Source organism: Lutjanus erythropterus, chromosome 2 (assembly GCF_056507025.1).
Source record: "Lutjanus erythropterus isolate fLutEry1 chromosome 2, fLutEry1.hap2, whole genome shotgun sequence".
NCBI lineage: Eukaryota > Metazoa > Chordata > Actinopteri > Lutjaniformes > Lutjanidae > Lutjanus > Lutjanus erythropterus.
In genome coordinates this window covers 47,698,707-47,720,217 of record NC_139318.1, presented here as the reverse complement: position 1 = coordinate 47,720,217, position 21,511 = coordinate 47,698,707, and the positions used below count along the sequence as shown (strand labels likewise).

The 21,511-nt window shown below is 43.0% G+C and overlaps 1 protein-coding gene across 1 annotated transcript in view; it reads left to right on the top strand.

Moving 5' to 3' along the window:
• Window positions 1-21,511, top strand: part of dag1 (dystroglycan 1) — a 70,517-nt gene that overhangs the window by 29,713 nt on the left and 19,293 nt on the right. Inside the window, exon 2 of the mRNA XM_084742106.1 lies at window positions 8,878-9,638. Within this exon, the coding sequence (XP_084598232.1) occupies window positions 9,213-9,638 (426 nt within the window). The 5' untranslated portion in view covers window positions 8,878-9,212. The remainder of the gene's footprint in view (window positions 1-8,877; window positions 9,639-21,511) is intronic.

The following is a 21,511-nucleotide window of genomic DNA, read 5'->3' as shown; positions in this document are numbered from 1 at the left end:
GTAAAGGTAAAGCTCAGTGTAATCCTGAGTTTTGCTCAAATGGCTGCGATGAAAATACGACCTGCAGAGACAGAAACCTGCTGTTGAGGTGTGTGTGTGTGTGTGTGTGTGTAATAGTTGTAACATTTGCATCCTGCGTGGCGTCCATGTCACCTGTCAGTCCAGGAGCTTCCTTGTGTTTCTCAGGCCGTTCTCGTCTGTCTGGTCCAATAATAGAGGCATCAGCTGTGACTTTGGAGGATTGAAAGGTGACGGGGGGGGGGGGGGGGGGGGGGGACTGGGGAATAATAGAGGAGTGGACTTTAAAGTACCACTGAAGTGCCGGTGCCTCGTCCTTGTGGCCGCCACAGGGGGGTTTCTGTCCTTTAATTGGCCGCTGAGTGGCGTTTCTGTGTTCTTATTGGCTGCTGAGGTGAATTTTAGACGGACTTCTGGTGCTGAATGTGAACAACATGCATGATAAAGTTATATTATCATATGAAAATCATTATAAATCATGATTTTTTTTCCACAGTCCACAATGAACACAAATCACTGAAACTGCAGTGAAATAAGGAATAATAGTTTGTCAAACTTACATAATCAAATTCACACATTACTATAAATTGCTCCCAAATTCTTGCTGTAATCTACGAGAGAACTGAAAGCTGTTAGAGAGCCTTTTTTCATCTTTTTCAAAGTTTCCATCCATAAACCAAACAAGATATTTTTTGATAATTCTGGTTAGTGTTTGGCCCAGAATGAACAAGTAATGTCATTATCAGTTAATCTGCTCTTATTTAAGATGCTCTGTGAATATTTTTTCCTTCCTGGTATTGATTCCAATACCTGAACTTTGTGTATCAGCTGAGTATTAATTTTCAACCAGCTGATTAAAAACACAGAGTTTTGTCCTTTCAGTGCTGATACATTCAGTGGTATTGGATCGGTGCGTAGACTTGCGTACTTGTCGATACAGGATCCAACATTTTAGGTTGTATCTGAGGCATGTCCACTATTGGTATTGGTATGAGAAACTTCCTTTGTCTTCAAATGTCTCATCATTTCAGCTCAAATTAATGTATTTTTGGGGTGTTTTTGTGAAGCATACAGCTGATATAAACACATGTAACACTATATTAACCTCTACTGAACTCATTTAGTTTCAGGGTTGCTTCGTCCTTTGCCTGTCCTTGGTCTTTGCTCTTTTAGTTACAGTCCATATCTCTGTGTGCTGTGTAAAGATTTTAGCAGCAGTCTGGGCTGCTGGACTTCCTCCTTACAGCATACTCACCTTGTTAAGTCAGAAACTGTGTGTGTGTGTGTGTGTGTGTGTGTGTGTGTGTGTGTGTGTGTACCTTTGGTGCAGCTTTTTTTCCCTCCCATGGGAGGGAATCAAAGACTTTCTAGAAATTTTACCTCTGCTGCCTCCAAAGCTCCCTCCTCCTGTCCCCGTCCTCCGTTCCTTCACCTCCTTTTCATCAGACCCCAGTGACAGCAGTAAAGTCTCTCAAGTCTCATGATGCCACCCAGGATGTCTCCCTTATCCCCCACCCAAACAAAAAAAAAAAAAAAAAGGCAAAACAGATCATCGCTTTGTAGAACAGGGTGAAATGTGTTATGGGAGTTTAGTCTGTAGAGAGACTTCCTGTAAGTGAAAGATCACAGCTTCTGGAAATAATCTGAGCTTTTTGTTGGTACACAACCCTGCACACATCCATATATTTCAGCAGATGGGTTAGAAAACATCGGAAAATGTTCTGGCCAACAGGCTAAAACAGAAAAATATCAATTTACAAGAGAAATGCAGCAAATCCTGACATTTTAAAATGGTCAAAACATTGTGCAAACGTTGAACATTTTGCTTAAATGATTCATAAATTAAGGCTAAATTATACATGAACTCATCGTTTTAGCACTACAGCAGTTCTCCTTCACAATCGGGCCGCAGGTTGAATGATTATTGTTTTATATCAGTGAGAGATGGAGAGGAGCAGCAGACATTTATTTGCAGAGGTAACACAGATTATTACTCTAAGATGAAAAGGGTTTCACTCCTGCCAATTATCAAGACATTTTGTAAGCTGTAAATGTTGGAGGGTAACGAGGCATAAAACACACCTCGGCAAGCTTTGGACACGAGGCAGTTTGAGGAGGGAAGTGGACTGGAATCCACCCTGTTATTAAAGGGATAGTTCAGGTTTTTTGAAGTGGTACTTATCCATAGTCAATGGAGATGGCGGTTGACACGCCCCCAGATCGGAGAAGCAGCAGGAGTACCGGTGTAGGAAACTTAGCAATGTACTGCTGTGGACAGAGTCAGCAGTGTGGGCTATATTTAGAATATTTTCACTGCTTTATTTAGCTGTCAGACAGACTTTACCCACAGAAAACTGAAGTTATATAAACTCTGTCCAAAGCCACCAGATTCCATTTGCAAAAACAATAATTTTACCTCACAGATCATGAGAGTTGCCACCTCAGTGGTATTAGCTTGTTTGTGTTATTGTGTGACTTCAGTGTTTTAAAGGGTTAAATCGGCTTCACCAAAGTCACAATAACACAAACAACCTACCAGATTGAGGAAGCGGTAGACCAACAACTCCTGTGTTCTGAGGTAAAATTACTGTTTTTACCAATGGTTGCTTTGAAGAGTGTGATATTTGGCTTCTATAACAGTGGTTTCCCATTAGAAAAGACTCATCAAGGTAAAACAGTAAACATATTCTAAATAAAGCATATACTTAAATTGGAAATGCATCTGCATGTTTCTAACTATAGATGTCACAGAGCAGTTTTCACATTGTGTTCTGTTAACTGATAACAAATTATCTCAAATCTCCCGTTGCGTCTCTCCTTTTAGCCTCGTGTCTCATCCCTGAAATCCCCCGGTACCTCTCTCCTCCCTCCACCCCCCGTCGTGTCTCCTCTGCCCTCTCCCCCATTTTCCTGTCCAAGTCCATTCAATCCCCTGTGGAGGAAGAGAGGCGGTAAAAGCATGCAAGTGTCCAGTTAACTGTTTATTTATAAAGACGTCCTCGCAACCTGATAGTGGAGACGGGCTGCAGGGGAGCTGGAGTCATGTCTGGATATTTATTTTTATCACTGAGAAGCAGCCAGTGTACAGTCTGAAAAAGACAGTAGCATGTTTGGACATCAGTCCAGGATTCAGTACCTTTGTAAGAGTATATTTGAGGTGACATCTCACTTGGACAAACCCCGTGTTCTTTACTAGTCTGTTGTCATCACACTTCCATTTCCTTTTGGGTTTCTTTGCACAGCGTTGCCTCGTTTCTTTAGCGCCGCAGCTGCTGTGGTTTCAGAAAAAATAAATTAACCTCCAGGATTCCTTTTTTTTTCTCTAAGAAAATCATCAGCTTACATAAAAACACAGAAAAACAAGGCTTTAGTGTTGCATTGACTTTTGAATTTACACATCCATGCTGCAGAAGTGTGAAGGATTAACTTCATTTTGTAATCAGCCACGTTCCAGCTCTCTATTGAGGACACTACCTTTGTATTTAGTCAGAAACCCACCCTATTAGGCTGACGAGTACACCCATTTAATTATCCCTGCTGTTGTGAAGCAAATGCAACATGAAGCCAATTATAAAAAGGTTTGTTTTTGCACACGCTGCTCAGCTTTCCTCGATTTCTTTGTAAGTTGCTGCTGTTTCAGTTTGAGTCAGGACAAATGTCACAGTTTGACCAACATCAGTGCATATCGCCGAATTAATTTGTTTAAGTAATGGTTTAGTGCATCTCAGCACTCAAAATAAATGCAGAGCTCAGATCTGAGTGGCTTTTAATTTCCCAGTCCATCCATCCTCCCGCCCACGCAGCCTAAATATGATCAACATGTGGGAAAGTCTTCCGGACAATCATCCCTCCAACACCATAAATCTCTGCACTCACTGGTTAAGTAATTGCAGGGCAGTCGGAGGCTCTGAAAGACCACCTCGGCCAATAAGGAGAGAGTCACACAGACATCGTTAAGTGCCTGTTCGGGACAAAGGTGTCGCCATGGCACCCGGGGTACACACACACAACCCAAGTCTCCCCTTAACTGGCCCCAGCTTCCACGGGCTAAATGGTAATCTCCTAGCTGTGGGCGATGTTAGTGGTCTGAGGCAGAGCTGGACACACACACACACACACACACACACACACACACACACGCACAAACAGAGTTCTCTGCTGTAGCTCTCCATGTCTCATGTCTTAGTGGTTCTTTGATGTTTTCGGCCAATCAGGAGGTACCCGGGTTGTGTTTCTCTGACATGACATCTCTTTTCCTTTTTTCTCTCTCTGTTTCTTGTATTGATGTTCCGGAGCATTCCATTTAGCTTCAGAGGCCTGAAGTTAAAGCTGGAAATGACGTCACACCTAAGCTGACAAGTACTACAGCACTGCGGTAGATGTGCAGACATCTTTGATTTTGAGGTCTGGGTTTGTGAGGTTCCTCCAAATTTGAGTCAGAAATCCCACTTCGGGGGGTTTTCCAGTTGGAAACTAGGAAATTCCAGCGTCCCTGTTCAAGTGGAATGCACAGTTAATCTAAGGGTGTGTTTCCCTGGAATGTTTACCCCCTTGGTGCAGTTCATTTGGGTTTGTGTGAAGTCGGGTTGGGTGGATGATGCCATCGTCCATCACGATGTCTGACAGTGACCTCACTTCTTGTTCCAAATGTACTAATCACACTATTTACTATCCAGTGAAAGTAGGGATGTCCTGATCCAATATTGATATCGGATATCGGTCTGATATCAACCAAAAAACGAGTATCAGATTTTATCGAACTGCATCTAAAATCTCCGATATAAGCGCTCCGATAAGCAGTCCATTTTCCGATGTTGTCATATGTTTATTTGGTAGCCCAACCCTAGTGTGAACACTGGACTTGAACGTCCAAACAACCTCTCTCTGGTCCACCTTGAAGCCTTAGATCAAGTGAACTCAGAGCGGTTCATTTCTGACGTGAACACCATTCAAACCAATCGCAGAAGCGATTTCATTGCTTAAAAAACATTTTCTCTTCCTGGTTTGCTGATTGGTGAAATGACAGGGGACTTGTTACCAAAATTTGGTAGGAGACAAACCTTGACTCACAACGAAGTGAGATATTACTTAATAGCTGTTGTTTTATTCAGCGTTCATGTGCGCAGTCCTCTGAAGTTTGATATGTGCTCCATATCAACAGCAACAAGAACAGAACCCGACGTTGCTTCATGATGAATGATAGCAAGGCTGAGAAAGAACCGTTTGTTGTCTTTGTACCCTCCGACTGTGTGACCAATAATCAAATAACATTTCTACCACGTGTTAACGATTTCTGGACTGTTTGGGTTGTGCCTTTGTGAATGCAACCAGACCAACTGGAAAATTGAAAAGATACTTCATCCTTGTATTGGTTTGTCCAGGAATCGGACCTTCAGGGTTGCGTCTGGAAGGGAACCTAAGATTGGAAACTCTTGCGATATTCATAAGAGTTGTTTCTTCATTGTGCATCTTGTACAAACTTGTTGTTCATGATGTAACAGTGCTGTGGTTAATATCTGGGTAGATTTAGTGACAGAATACACCTGGTTATAGTTACAGACAGAACCTTTAGGTGTGAACCTGCCCTGAAACATTTTATTCTAATGCAGAAACAAACTATCTTTGTCCTCTTTCTGTCTTCAGTCTTTGTTCCTCTGTCATGATCTCTCACTCCCTCTTTTCCACTCAACATTTCCAAAAGTTCCTCCCTCAGCAGTCTCTCTGTCAGAGTGATCAGTGCTGGCAGTTGGGTGAAGTGTGTTTTTGGGGGGTGGTGTTGTAGGTGTCGAGGTAATGACAGCTTTCTGTCCCACTCTCAGCTTCTCTCTACCCCTCCGTCTCTGTGTGTCCCTCATTCTCTGCGTTGACATTTCGTCTTTATCCGGCAGCTCCGCGTGCTCTCGCATATCGACACTCCCCCGCCATCGTCAGCTCCATTGTCACACGATGAATAGACAGGCTGTGTTTTTGATGAGGTGAGCGAGTGCAGAGGAGGAAAGAAAAGGCCTTGGAGAGAAGGTGTGGCCCACCTTAAGTCTCTGGAGGAAGACGGGGGAGGAAGGAGAGGACAGGTGGAGGCAAGAAAATGTTTTTGGAAAAAGGGGTAGACAAGACAAAAAAGAACAGACATCCTGAAAGCGAGACAGACAGAGAGAAAATAAGTAAGAGCATTAAAATGAAGGAGAAACAGATGACAGACTGAACAACAGTGGAAAAGCAATAAGGGGAAAGGGGAAATAGGAGGATTGTTGCCCCCGGCAACGCAGTTGAAGGTAGCCTACATGAAAGGGATGGAGTTTATCCCTGGCAGCCATCTTGGACTACTTTCCAGAGGGCTTGGTAAAACTTTAACACTCCAAATATTGAGGGGGAATAATTCCAAGGTGGCATCAATGAAAACTACATTTCAAAGAGTAAAAAAATCTTGACTTTCACAAAGCTAAAAACTTGTAGAGCGAGGAAAGAAGAATTTGAGGTGAAGTCATTTCACTCGGCTTCCTGAAGTCGACTCTGTGGATGAAAGCCTGAACAGCAGGGAGACTCCAGAGTGGCGTTCATGATTAAAAACAAAGTTTTGTCCAAAGGTGATGCATGGCAAGGGCGAGGTAGCAACAACAAAGAGTCTTTTTAGTTGGTCAAAAGCTACCTGGGAGGCCCTGTGTTGTTGTTGCCAGGGAATTCCTGCGGTGATTTCACTTTCTCCAGCGGGCATCTGCTACAGGGCAAAATGGAGTCACAGTGGGGGTCTCTCACTCTCTCTTTCCCTCTTTTTCTTTCTTATTCTCTTTCATTCTTTCTTTCTGTCATTCTCTTTCTCTCTAACGAAAGGCCTCAGGGGAAATCATTTGTGTCGACACACACTGACACGCACGCACACACACACACACACAGGCGCAGGAGGGGATCCTCTTCTCCATGAAAGAGTTGGATGAATAACAAGAGTTCAGTCCTCCACTCTGACCATGGACACAAACACACACTCTAAGAAATAAAGGTGCTATCTAGAACCGTCAAAGGTTCTTTGGCGTGTCCCTATTGGAGAATCCTTCTTGGTTCCAAGTGAAACCTTTTATAATACTCTTACAGAGTTCCTTTTGGGGAGTTAGAACTATCTCCGTCCTTTTCCACAAAATTAGCTCCATTTCTTGAACTGGTTCAAGATTCTTGGAACCTTTGTAATCAAGGATGTCATCAACAGACAGTGGTGCACACTGCACAGCAACTCGGAGAATACGACACAACCACTTTGGTTCCCAAGAAAAAAAATGCTGCTTTTTGGTTCCAGCTGTGGGACCTACTTTTTGGGGTTCTGAACCAATTTATGTTTGGGTTCAAAGATAGGTGATTGAATTGGAACGAGGTCAAAGAACACTTGACGAAAGAGTTCTGCATGGATTTCAACAATCCTTGAAGAACTTTCTTTCAAAAAGTGTTTTCTGGATGAAAAGGGTTCTTAATGGAACCCTGGGTCCCTTGATAGACACATCAAAAAATGGTTCTTAAGAAGTAAATGGTTCTGGGTAGAACCAAAGCCCAACAATAAGGATTGCCTGAGGCAAGTAAAATACACGGTCAGGCAAGTAAATCTGGCTGGTATAAAGAATTAAAATATTTTAATAACTGAATAATAATTCAAGTAGTTTTTCATGAAAAATGTCAGAAAATGTTGTTTTAACAGTTACAGAAGGAGACCCCAGACTGCCCTTTCCCGGCACGTTAACCAGCTCTGACTGGAGATCTCTGGGTGTTCCCAGGCCAGGGTGGAGATATAATCCCTCCACCTAGTCCTCAGTCTGCCCTGTGGTCTCCTCCCAGCTGGATGTGCCTGAACACCTCCCTAGGGAGGCGACCAGGTGGCATCCTTATGAGATGCCTGAACTACCTCAACTGAATAATAACCCGAATAAGCCACCTTGGACTCTGAAAAACTGGGATATTTTTCACTATTCTCTGACATTTTATAGATGTTGTAGCCCCAGATTAACAACTAACTCAAGCCTTTGTTGTTATTTAATAAGTGACAATAAAACTGTTTGTACAGGGACGAGTAAAAATTGACATCAGAGAAGCTGATTTCTCACTTAAACAATCATTAACATTGAACCCTCAGCCTTACAGAAAGAACCCTTTAGGAACCATTATTTCTAAGAGTGACTGCTAAAATGCCAGTACTCTCTCTCTCTCTCTCTCTCTCTCTCTCTCTCTCTCTCTCTCTCTCTCTCTCTCTCTGCTCTTTCCTCACCCCCCCCACACACACACACCTACACACACACTCGTTTTGACCCCTCTCACAATAGAGAAGGCATGCATTCATTAGCGGTTCCAAGAACGCTTTGACTGGTTCGGCATTGTTGGCTAATCCAAGGTCCCACCGTATATCACCTTCACTCTCCCCCTCCATCTATCCATCTTCGTCTGTCTGTCTCTCCATCACACCTCTTTCACTGTGCCTGTCTCACTCTTTCACTCCCTGCTCTGAAGTCCGTGAATAACCCACCAATGAGCAATTTATAAAGAGAGTTGCGAGAGGAGCGAGGGTGAAAGTGAGAGCCCGAATTGTTGTAAGAACTAATCAGATTACTCCACAGAATTGATAATATTATCCCCCTCCTGCCCCCCCCCCTTCATGATGGGTTTCTATCGACAATGAGATTTGCGTGGCACGAATCAGTTTAAGGGGCTGAACTTATCAAGAAGATTGACTTTTGATTCAGTGCTGGCGCTTTAAGTTGAGGTGTTTAGGTTGTGACGAGACTGAACGTGGAACATTTAGAAACTGGATGTTTCCATCTTGCTCTCAAAGCGACTCCCCCCTAACTGTGTCTTCTGTCTTTCTCTCTCTTGTGTGTCTCCTCACAGATCTCAAAGGTGCTCGGCACAATGGGACTCCTAAACCTCTGAGGGGTGAGCACAAAGGACAAGAGGGGAAGAGGAAGAATAAAGCAGAGGGAGGGGCACAAAGAGGACAAAAGAAGAGGAGGAGGAGGAGGAACAGAAGAAGGAGGGAAGATTCCTACCCGGCGCCAGGCGAAGAGTGGGCGGAGAAGGAGAGGGAGGGAGGGAGTTTTGAAAGGAGGGATTTGCTCTATCTGTCGGGGGTGCATGCTCCCCCGTCAGTCCCCCCCTCCCACTTGGACATCCTCCTTTTTATTTTTTTTTTTCTGCATCAGTGACGGGCCGACAAAAGGCAAAGAATGCGCAATAAACTAAGTTCGGGAAGCCTTGTGGCAAGCAGGGGCCTCGATGTGAGACTACCCAGGACTAGAGCCTTGCTACTGGGCTTGCTTCTCGCCATAGCAGGCTGGCTTCCTCCGCCGGTCTGTGCAGATGTGGAGATCGACGTGTTGGGCGAGATGGTCTTGATGGAGGCAGGTGGAGAAGGCAGAGGAAGCGAGCTGGAGGCCTCCATGCACTCCTCGTTCCTTCAGGACTTCCAAGAAGTGACGGAAGGAATCCGCGCAATGGATGCTGTTGCTGTAGAGACGGGTGAGACTGCGGCGACTCAGCAGAACACGGCTGCACCTACTGCTTTCCCGGACTCCTCGGCGGTGGTGGGGCGGATCTTCCAGATGAAGGTGCCAAACAAGATGGAGGATGTTTACCTGGGTGATATTGTCAAGGTGAGTCCCAGTTTGTTTGTTCTTTCTTTTCTAGTTCATCTTACTGTCCATGTTTTCCAAAATTATTCCTATGTTTTGCTGTGCGGCTGAGGCGCAGAGGTACAGTGGGTCATCAACAGATCACAAGTTTGTGGCTTGTTCCCCACCTCCTCCTGTCAGCATGTCAAAGTGTCCTTCCTTGGGCAAGGCGCTCGATCCAGGGTTACTTCCTTGCCAGTGCGTTCCTAAGAGTCCAGATAAATGAAGAGGGTTGGGTCAGGGAGGGCATCTGGTGTGAAAAACCTATCCCAAATCAAATATGTGCATCAGAAAGATCAGATTCCCATGCTGTGTTAGGTTTGGCCCAGTCTGCCAGCAAGACACAGATGATCCGCTGTGGACAGACGATCCACTGTGGCGACCCCTAAATCAGTGAACAGCCAGAAGTAGGCACTGTCTCCGGCTAAAATTGTTTGAGCTGTATTTTACTGTGCATTTGGACTCCAACAAGGTCTTAACATCTTATGAACAGACTGTCAATAAACCCCGATAATAGAAACACAGATGGACTTTTTTTTAGGATTGAAGAGGGTTAGTGCTGTGGACAAACAATTGAACGGTTCGACTCTACATCATTCTTATAAAAATAGTAGAAGTCATGAAGTATCAAGCTGATAAAATGATTTTAGGTATGTTTTTCAGCTGTTAGAGGACCCAACATCTCCACGACTCCAAATACAATCTGGGTTTCGGGCCACTAACACAAAAGAGGTTATGACATATTTTTTAAATATGTATGTTCTGTCACATATATAATAAAGAAACCGTGGGAAAATCTCGTCATTGTTGCACCCCTACTCCGCGGGTGATGAAGGTGTATTGGAGACGGTGGGGTCGGGCCACAGTTTCTTCAACCTCACAGAGTCAGTTGACTCCACATGAACTCAGAGAACAATCAGAAAGGAGCCGTTTCCCTAAAAAATATGTCACTGAAATGATGCCATAGCTCACAACCTGCCCTGAGGCGACACATATTTGAAGCCATTCAGAGCAATATGCCCTTTTTTAATTGCCCTGCATTTTCCACGATGGCCAATTTTCTGTAATATATGTGGCCTCATATCTGAGTTGGAGGCTTTAGTAGCTTTGCCCTCCCTCTCCTCTCACTCCCAGTCTTTCTCCTTCCTCCCCGTTTCTTCTCTTTCTGGCCCTTTCTCAGCCTAATCCCACCTATTCATCCTCCTCTCTCCTCTCTTAATGTCAGTTATCTCCCTCTGTGCCTTCCATACTCTGACTTCACCTCTGGCTATGACAAACTTAACTCATTCTTCTCCAACTCTTTCTCTCCTCCATCCTTCCCTAATTGTTCTGAGTGCTGTCACAATAACTGCAATTTTGAAATATGTCAATATTGACAAGCCAAACACAGGAGATGGCAAGCAACCACACAGACTGCTATGCTCATGTTTTCTTATTCATAAACTTGAATGAATCAGTGCTTCAAAAATGATCCAACTTCAAACTTGGAAGATGTGTTGCCATGTTTTATGTTGTTTCACTGTTTATTTAACCTGTTGTTATGTTGTAATATTGAGGGACAGTTAAGAGAAACTGTGTGAATGTTAAACCTCGTAAGAGCAGTAGATTTCATGCCGGAAGCTGCTCTTTCATTTTGCGTTTTGTGAAGCACACGGTATGTTAGTTTGTCATGGAGGTGGACGTATCCTTTGGATTTCATCTCTACAATTATCTGAGTGTCCTGCTGAGTTTTTCACAGCAGTGTTGTGTGAAATGTTAATTATCATGTATAAATGTTAAAATGTTACCAGCAGAAACACTGAGCTAAGCTAACGTTAGCTAGATAACTGTAGCAATGGTGATCCCGTCAGTATTTTGGGGTTTACTGAGGCTACTTTACTTACTTATGATTTAATAAAACAAATGCATTAGATGATAGGAAGACACGCATGCATTCAGCTCACGTCTACAGGTGCAGACAGATGGCCAGGTGGACATACAGTGGGGGTTTGCAGTACCTGGTTTAATTTGAGACTAGCATGAGTGAATTTGAGTAGGAATCGATATGCAGAATCAAAATTTCATAAATCCTTTGGAATCATAATTTCGGAATCAGTTCCCGATGCCCAACCCTAACAATACAGCTCCTTGCAAAAAAGAAAAACTGCAGAAATTCATTTGTAACTTGGTGTAACTTTGATCAGCACCCAGCAGCTGGCTCGCTCAGACCATTAAGTTGCTCACAATGGGGTCAAATCTACAGATAATGTTACACAGACTGTTGCTGCACCATATTTCTTCATTTATCATAAATGAAACAATTTGCAAAAACAAACAAAATGTCTGACGCTAATAACACGTACACACTGTTAAATAACCGCAGGGGAAAGTCCGTCACCGCAACAGCTCTAATTGTTCCAGATACACTTTGTCCACACTTTCACACCCAGTGTTTTCTTTCATCCTCCTGTCCTTCCTTTCCTCCTCTCGCTTGCTCCTTCGGGCTAAACCTTTAATATAGTACACTCCCTTCCTTCCTGTCCTTCATCTTCCTCACATCATCTTCATCTCTAACCAGTCATCGCTCTCGCCTTCATCCATTCCTTCCCCTCCTTTTCTTCTTCTTTAATCCCTTCTTCTCTCACACCCCGCCCTCCATCTTCATGTTCTTTTTTAAAATCTCCTCCTCTTCTTCTTCTCTCTCCCTTTATCTCCCTCCATCACATTCCAGCCTTTCATATTCCGCCGCTTTGCCGTCTCCCCCTGCCTCCATCCCTCTTTTTTTGCTTTTAAGTCCTATCTTTCCCTCCCTCCACATCCTTCCCTCCCTTGCTCCTCTCTTCCACCCCTGTCAAAGCATATCAGATCATATCAATCAAGCTCCCCAGTGACGAGCAGCATGAAAATATTCTCACACTTTTAACTCCACTAATAAAACCCAGCTCATTGACGCACAATCAAACGATATGGAAAGACGTCATTTCTCCACACGAGGTCGGCAGGCCGTGTCGCAGAAATGTGAGAATGAAAAGAGAGGACTCAAGGATGTCTAACCCCCCTGTGCTGTTTTACAGCAGCAGTTATTTGGTGTCTCTCCAAACGGTAGATATCATTTTTTTGTAGGAATTGCTCTTCAATTTTTCATTAATCTTAATGTTTTTATGCAGTTTACAGTCGACTGAACAGGGCTATTTGCTGAATTTCAGCTGATTGGGGCTGACTCGCTGTGGCTCACTGGCACTCAACAGGCGCCGTGTGTGTTCTGTCTGGGAATTTAAAGGGATATGATGTGTATTTCTTGTGACACTCGATACAGAACCCACTGGGTCAGTTTCCTGGCTTATCTAAGCTTGTGGAGATTGAAATAAAACCTGTCCGTGGAGGTTAGTTTTTAAAATGCAACCATCAGTTTTGGCACTTCTCTGTTCTCTCTGCTTAATCACTCCTTTCTTATTCTTTTCCAGTGTGGAATCTACTCCTCTGTCGTCTCCCCCCCCCCTCCTTTCGTCTCCTTACTTTCACCTGTCATCACAACTCGACAGCTCTTTTCTTTTCTTGGTTCCCTCTTCATCATCGTCTCTTTCCCCCTTCATCTCCTCACCTGCTTCTCCTTCCCTTCTTTCAGCCAGTCCTCCTCTCCCCCCCCTCTTCATTTTTAATCCTGCTAGTCATCTCCCTCTCACCCCTACCTCTGTCTTTTCTCCCCCCCTTCCTTCATTTGTCCCACAGGCTGAGGCTGTTCTTCCAAACCTGATTATATCTGTCACACTGTAAGCTGGGGGCCTTCTATTAGAGCCAATAGGAGTTGACAGCGTGGGCAAAGAAGCCAAAAAAGAAAAAAAGAAAAAAAAAACTGGGCGAAGTAGAAGGAACAATGAAGAGAGAGCAGGAGAGATAGAGGACAGGCTAGAGGAGTTTTGCAAAGTGATCTCATGGGATGGAGTATAAATATCCAACATGTTCTAACTCCCAACTCGTCAAACGCAGCAGCTGGATCAGCAGCCTTCAAACTACGATGCTGTAGGTACAGCTGTAGTGCCAGTTTTACACCTGCAGGTCTCTGCAGTCAAGTTGGTAACAATAAATGTCCAAAGTCTGGGAAGAGTTTCAAAATGAAGGCACAAGAACTACTTGGGTAGATTTAGGAAACAAGAATATTAGTTCAGATTTGGGTTTAAGTAAATATGTTTTGTGAGTTATGTAACGTCTAAGTTAAAGAAGTTACCTGAAGTCTTACAAAGAAGAAAACATGAACTTTTGGTTCCACATGGGACACAAAATGAACGGTCTGGATGAAAAGTCCTCTTTGTTTGACCCCTTCCATCCACCACACCACTTCCATATGTGGAATTCTCACTCTTTATAATGAGGCTGCACAATTAATTGCCAAATTATCAAAATCGCAATATGGCCAAGTGCAGTATCCACATCGCAGAACCAGAACTAGGTCCTGTTCTCACGATCAAAAAAAACAGGATTTTAATGGTGTGGTTTTTTTTTTATCAAAACACAAATTGAAATGCCAAAATAAAGATACCCACTAATTGTATTGCATATCACAATATCAATTTCAGTCAAATAATTGCAATGTGACTTTTTTTTACCACATCATGCAGCTCGTCTTTATATCATGTCATCTGCATTTGACACAACAAAACGTAACGCCAAAGGAGCGACTCCAGAAATGAGGCTGAAGGGATACCTGCAGCACCGCAGTATGAAGCTGTTGTATTTGACATGTTGGGAGTGAGATCAGGCTGAAACAGCACGCCACTTTAAAGGGAATCCTGCATGTCATGTATGCAATCTAAGCTTTTCAGGTGTCATTTAATGCAGCGTACATGTGATATGTATCACGATACAGGGTTTACGATTCAATATATTGCAATACAATAATCAAGGTGATATACTGATATTTTTAAACCTCATTTTAGGTAAACTGTCATAAATAAATATAATAAAGAACACACCATCATATGCATAAAATCTGAGTTAAAAATTGGAGTTTAAAAAAACCTCCATTGCCGAACCAATTAGCTTCCGGTCAGGTGTGTCCTTCACAAAATGTAAGAGCCGTAGAGGTTTGATAATGATGTTCTCGCCGTTGTTCTAAAAATCCTCAGACAAATCATTAGGAGGTGAGATCCCCGACTGTCTGCTATCTCGAGAACACTTTCGGTTTTACACAGAACACAAACCACAATCGCTGAGCTGAAAGTCTTGTGTTTGGTCGATGCATCCACTTAAAATGTGTCCCTCTTTATACTCCGTCACCTGACAGTCAGTCCAGACTAAATAGTATGAAATGACACATGAAAAGCAAAAGAAGGCACTGTAATAACATGAGGAATGAGTTGAGACAGTGGCGTGTTATTCATCAGCCATTTCTGGAGACCAGGCTGGGTTTTGAGGGAGATACAGAAGAGGAAGTGGAGAGATGAAGGGAGGCATGAACAGAGACGATATCATGCCCTCAGAAGCAGCAGGATCACCTGAAAGGAAAATCTACTTTCCTATAAATAAAAGGTCATAGATTAGATCCAGACAATGTGAGCCATCCGCGGTTCTGTCGAAGCGTCCTTGTGAAAGACTCGACACCTTCCTCCGACTTTGCTCTTGGACTGTCAGCACAATAAAACTTGAGAGAGTTGTTTACTTCTCCTTCCCTTTCTAATTTCAACGCTGCTTTCCCTTCCGCCTCCTCTCCTGCTCCTTCCTCCATTACAAATTTCAACACTTTCCCCTTCATCCGCCTTCCTTCCCCTTCTCTTTAGATGTGCGTCCCCCCTCAGGTATTTCGAAGGTCGGCGCTCAAGGTTGTGGAGCGAAAGGCCAAATCAATTTTTGTGCTTGGTGTTGCACTCATACTAATGGCCTTTTCTTATGAAAATCTGCCAGAGTTTGAGAGGTCTCTAGCTCCGTGACAGCCCGCCTGCCCATTCACCTTTTGCTGAGCAGTCTGGGGCCCGTCAGTGAATACGCCACCGATTATCCATTCACACCACGTAGAGCTGTGGAGTCTCAGCCGGGTGGGCAGGACGTCAGCCTCAGAGGAGGAGAAGGAGGATTTAAAGAGGTCGCAGAGCGATTTAACAAACCTGAAAATAGAGAAAGGAAATACAGTCTGTGATCTTATTAATACAAGTTATTTCATTTTACATTTTAGGTTGGTTTGATCAGTGATGCATCGACCTGATTCAGTGGACGGGTACTTCACGACGCTGACCACATTAAACAGATCTGCTCTTGGCAAAATGCGATAGATCTGTAACACTTTTTTTCTTCTTCAGTGTCATTATAACATTTTGAAAATGTTAACCCAGTTTGTTACACAAAACCATCTGAAAAGTCGTCCTTGGAAATTGTTTTGAAAAGGGCAGACACTTTCAAAAGATTCTTGGCAGGGGATTGAATGAAACATCTGACTGTCACTGTCTATTACACGGAAAGAACAAATCAGATCAACAAAGCAAATGATGAGAACAGCCTGTGCCATTATTTGCTCTTCTCAGAATGAAGAAACACTTTTCAGCTCTGATATAACTGATGCTACAGCAGCATCTACACTAAGATTTTTAGAAATTGCCATTGTTGTTTCTTTTTTTATATATTTTTAGAACCTTTTTATGCCTTTATTAGACAGGACAGCTGAGGTGAAGACAGGGAAAGGGGAGGAAGAGTCTGGGAATGACCTGCAGCAAAGGACTGCATGTGATAGTTGAAGCAGCGGCCGCCGTAGAGGACTCAGCCCCGGAAAAAACAAGCACTTTTATTGGACGTACTTTGACCGATGCATCTGAATCAAAGAATGACATAGAATGGCTATAATCGCAGCTTGTTTTGCGGTTGCATGCTGAGGTTATCTACTCAACTAAATCCTAAACTTTTTGGTCATTTGGACAGAATAGGTGAAAATAGGGCCCAGATTTAAAAATACCTAAATTACCCTTTAAGTTACAATGAGGTTTACCCAGAAGGCTCTGGTCTGTAAAACAGAACTTAGAACCACAACCTCACACTTTAGAACAGTGGAAACGATCTAATACTCAAATGGCAGTCAGTCAGTGATGAAGTTGACGGTTTAATGCTTAAAAAACATTTGTGTTTTGGTCAGTTCTGGCTCAGTGTGTCACCAGCGCCTGGTGACGGTGTGTGAATGGTCACATTGTGTTAAAATGTCTTTGAGGTTTTGCTTTTGTGGATAGAACCCTTTTAATAAAGAAGTTCTGTTTTCTCCTTGATGGAGACAAGTTTTCTAATTTGATTTTTGGTATTTTTTCCTCTCTGATAAGGTTCGTGGCCAGTTAACCTTGTCTGAACATTTTTAAAGAGGAGAATTTTACTCTTTTTTTCTTTAGCCTTAGAATAAATGAACAGGTTTGGAGGCTCGGCTCCTAACAATGTACAAAACTAGAGCTAGAAAGAGAACTGTTTTTGATTTTTCTAGCCAAGTCCTCTCGGGGGGCGGCGCGACAGCAGCGCAGTGATAATTCACCACAACGACCGCAGTTCATAAGGCGGGACCTTTGCGACTGCAGCATCTGTATGCAGGTGCTGCTGGGATTGAAAGGCCCTGCGGTGGTTGTATCGTCTACTGTTATTAATGGAAGTGGCCACGTGAACGGGGTTTCTGGCCAACAGATGAGCACTCTCCATAGCCTCATTACCACAATTACCAGTGTAATTAGCTGATTGGCTGATGGGCTGGCTGGCAGGCGAGCTTACCCCCTTCATTTCTTTTCTTTTTTTTCCTCCCCTCTTTCATTCCAGGAAATAACTGACACTAGCTGAAATTCTTTTGTACTTTAATTCTGAGAAAAACAGAATTCTGTGTGTGTGTGTGTGTGTGTGTGTGTGTGTGTGTGTGTGTGTGTGTGAATAATGTGGATAGTTTTGTGTGTTTTTGCATGCCTGCCTAAAAGCATATGTTGCATATTCCCTTGTGAATATTCAGATTGTGTATTTACTTGCAGATTAAATAGAGAGATGGTAACCGGTTTGTAATTTCTCTCTGTAAACCCCTCGCCCACCACCTCCTCCACACCCACGGCTCCACTATATGTCTTTTTATTTGTCTTCATGTAAATTCACCAAAGCAAAAATGCTGGATAAGAAACAGTTTATTTGGTCACTGATCACACTGGTCTCTGCGTGTGTGTGTGTGTGTGTGTATGAGCTGTTTTCAGAGACACATTTCAGAGTCAAGACCAGTTCATTTGAGGACAGCAAGTGGTTTTGGGGACAAATGCTGTGTCACCAGTTGGAAAAACTCTGTTTTTTGGATAAATGGTAAAGGGTAGGGTTTGGTATTATTTGGGTTTACTGGTGCTTAAGTGATACTTTTAAATATCAGTACTGGAGCCTAGTAGTGACTCAACTGACACTTTAAAAAAAAAAAGCCCAGAGACCAAAGTGGCATCTTCAAATGTCTTCTTTTGTCCAACCAACAGTCCAAAACTCAAAGACTTTAGTGTCATAAATAACAAAGAAAAACAGCAAATCCTCACATTTAAGAAGCTGGAACCAGTAAATGTTTGACTTTTTTGCTTGAAAAGTGACAGAAACTATTAATCTATCATCAAAATATCAGCAACATGGAAGTAATCAAATAATAATTGCAACTCTACTTGTGTTTGTGGTTCTTAAGTTATTTGGATCCTAAAATGTCAGAAAATGGTAAAAAAAAAAAATCAGTGCTTCTCAAAGCTCACGATGACGTTCTCAAATGTCTTGTTTTGTCAACAACCCAAAGAAACCAGAAAATATTCACTTTTGAGGAGCTGAAACCAGAGAATGTGGACATTATTTCTTGACAAAATTAATCGATTATATCAATAATGGTTGATCAATTGACTAATCACTGCAGCTCTTGTAGGGTTTGTGTGAATCTCCAGGAAATGAATGTAAGTCCATGCGATGACCCAAAAAATGAGAGTCTGTACAAAGGCATAAATTTATGAACACACATTCATATATGCATTTTTTTGTGACAGTGTTGTAGAGAGAAAGCCTCTGTCTGTGTGTGTGTGTGTGTGTGTGTGTGTGTGTGTGTGTGTGGTTGTCAGAACACATCGACTGGCTGTTTGAATCGTTCCCCTCTTGATGAATGGAGACAGTAGCTTGCTGTTGTAAAGGGCCGTTTCCCTCGGGGGCATTTTGGTGGGAAAACTAACTTTCTCTTCTCCTCCCCACTGCGTCCTTTCCTCTCCTCTCAATTCATTATCCTCTCCTCCTCCTCCTCCTCCTCCTCCTCCTCCTCCTCCTCGTTCACTGTCTTCATGCCATCTTGTTAAATTTCCAGTGTTCCCCGCCTGTGATAGAACGGACCCCACCACCCCCTACCCTTTCTTTTATTTCTCACTGTTGCTCTTCCTTTCTCTTCCACATCAGCTACTGCAGATTAGCTGCAACACAAGCGTTTTCTTCTCTTTTCTGCAACATGAGCAACAATTATTTCCCTCCTTTCTCTTCTCTGTACTTTTCTCATTTTAAAGCCACAGCTATGTTTCCGTTCACTTCTGCAGCTCAGCTTCCAAAGAAAACTTTCAATTCTGATGCCCAGAGCTCTTCTCCCCTGTTCTAATAAAAGTATTGTTGTCAGTCTTTGTCATCTGCCTCTCTGCTGTCCTGCATCACAAAGCGAGGCTCGCCCTGTAAGCTCCTGCAGCTCCGTGGCTGTTAGCTGGCAGGGCAGCAGTGGAAAACTGGTATTAAAGAGAGCAGGAGGGAGGAGGCAGCAGCCCAAAGATAAAAACACACACACACACACACACACACACACACACACACACACACCAGAACATATGAGTCACTCTCGCTGTAAGCTAGCGCGGCGCGATCGGTTTACTGGCACCAGGATGGTGGTGGCCATGTTGCTATGTAATTAAACGTACAGCATGCAGGCGAGGCTTTTTGATTCATATGTTCCAAATTATATGCTCCCATAAATTCATTCATAATTTGGTGTTTCCTAGATTCAGCAGAGGCTTGTGCATCCTCTGTCCACGATGCTTCACTGTTTGATGCCTTCATGTCAGCGTTGGATTTCAGGGGCGTAAATTTCCATTTGACCTTTAGCACACATAATTACTGCCACTGTTTGACTCTCTCACCTCCAGAAGCGCAGTCAGAAAGAGAAGGAAAAAAAGAGGAGCTGATTTGGTGGTTCAAGTTTCCAAAAGGAGAGTAAAAGTTGTTGTACGCAATTGTGGAGAAAAAGTCTCCTGATGTTGTCATGGTGTGTCCTCCTGTAGCCTAGCAACCGCAGGTTTTTGGACTGGCTGGTCTCCTCCAGCATGCTTGGTTGTCACCCAAAGGGAAAGTTGCAGTTGCAGTGCGGCGGGGCTGCTTTCATTGGTTTTCCAGGCTTAGAGAGCCGAGCCATATTTGGTGTGTGAAGGTTACAGTAGCAGATTATATTTAGATGCGGCATGCTGTGGTTCTAGATTGGCCTATTAAGGCAGTTCTATACAGAGCAATTTACTGATCACTGCCGGTGTAATAACACCCAGGGAACCTCTATAAACACTTAGGAAGGCTGCAAACCCGTGTCAGGCTTTTGTTTGTCTGCATTCATTATGATGTATTTGATAGAAACGTTGCTTTGAGAGAGTTTCTGTAAATGTTTGCCCTTCAGACTGTGTAGTCACGTCCAAAAGCTCGCCACAAGGGTGCGTCCTTTCACCCTCACTCTTTATTATGTACACGTATGCTGGAGCACTCGGCTATTTGAATATTCTGATGGCGCTTCCCTAAGGTTCTTTCACTAATACCATCTGTTGGCGTGATCTAAATGTATCTAAAACTGAGAGTCCACACACGTTCAGGACTGTGATAACACTTCACACCAACACTCATCCCCTGTGACACTGAATTTATTGGCCCAGTGTTGCATTCACATGGATTCAGGCAGAGGATACGGTTGATGGTAATGTGACGTCCAAAGTTAATATATTTTATTTCTTCCGTGACGGAATTTACAACCAAATGTGACGTAGCTCCCTCATACAAGGAGAAAACATGGCCGACCTGGACAATAAGAAGCTAATCCTAATTTTGGTGCAACAAATTATATGAACAGAGTTTAAAATCGTACCAAGATGTGGAGAGAAACCGACGTAAACATGAAGACAGGATACACAAAGTGTAGTTCTCCATGTTGGAATTTAACATTAAGTTTAGCCATATACATTGCTATAGTAATAAAATAATACACACAAAATAATTTTATTTATTGTATTTTATTCTATTTGTATTTTATTCTGGACATTCTGGACTTCTTGTAAATGAAGTTTCTCAGTTACCATCAGTGCGTCTCCATGTTTTACCTGCTTGTAAAAATAACCACTATTCCAAATTGTTCACTTTCTCTGCAGTCTGACAGCTAAACACTCCACAGGTTTTTGATGGTGTGCTTTATATGAAAGATTCGATGACTGGGTTACCAATTCCACACTTAGCTCCCTCGTATCATGATTTGTTTGTTTGTTACTGTGTTTTTTGTGTGTCTAACAAGCTGCTCCAACAGATTGCCCCGAGTGGGATGATAAAGTTGTATTGTATTGTAATAATACACAGGCAATAATTTCTGTCAGAATGACAGGCTGGATGAATGCCTGCAGGGTTCAAAACAGCATCAAACCCTTTTTGCACAGCGTCATTGTTCTTAGGAGAGTCGTGAGCTTCAAAGCCTTGAAATCTCAATTTGGAATAAAACTGCACATGTTCGTCGTCTCATGTCAAACTGCATTGATTTTGTTTGGGAGTGACCAGCCTTCATCTCCTGCACTTCAAAAAGCGTCCCGTCCATATCATGTCTCTCATTATCCCTGAGCAATGTGTTTAAGATTTAATGGTTTGTGTCGGCGCTATAGCTC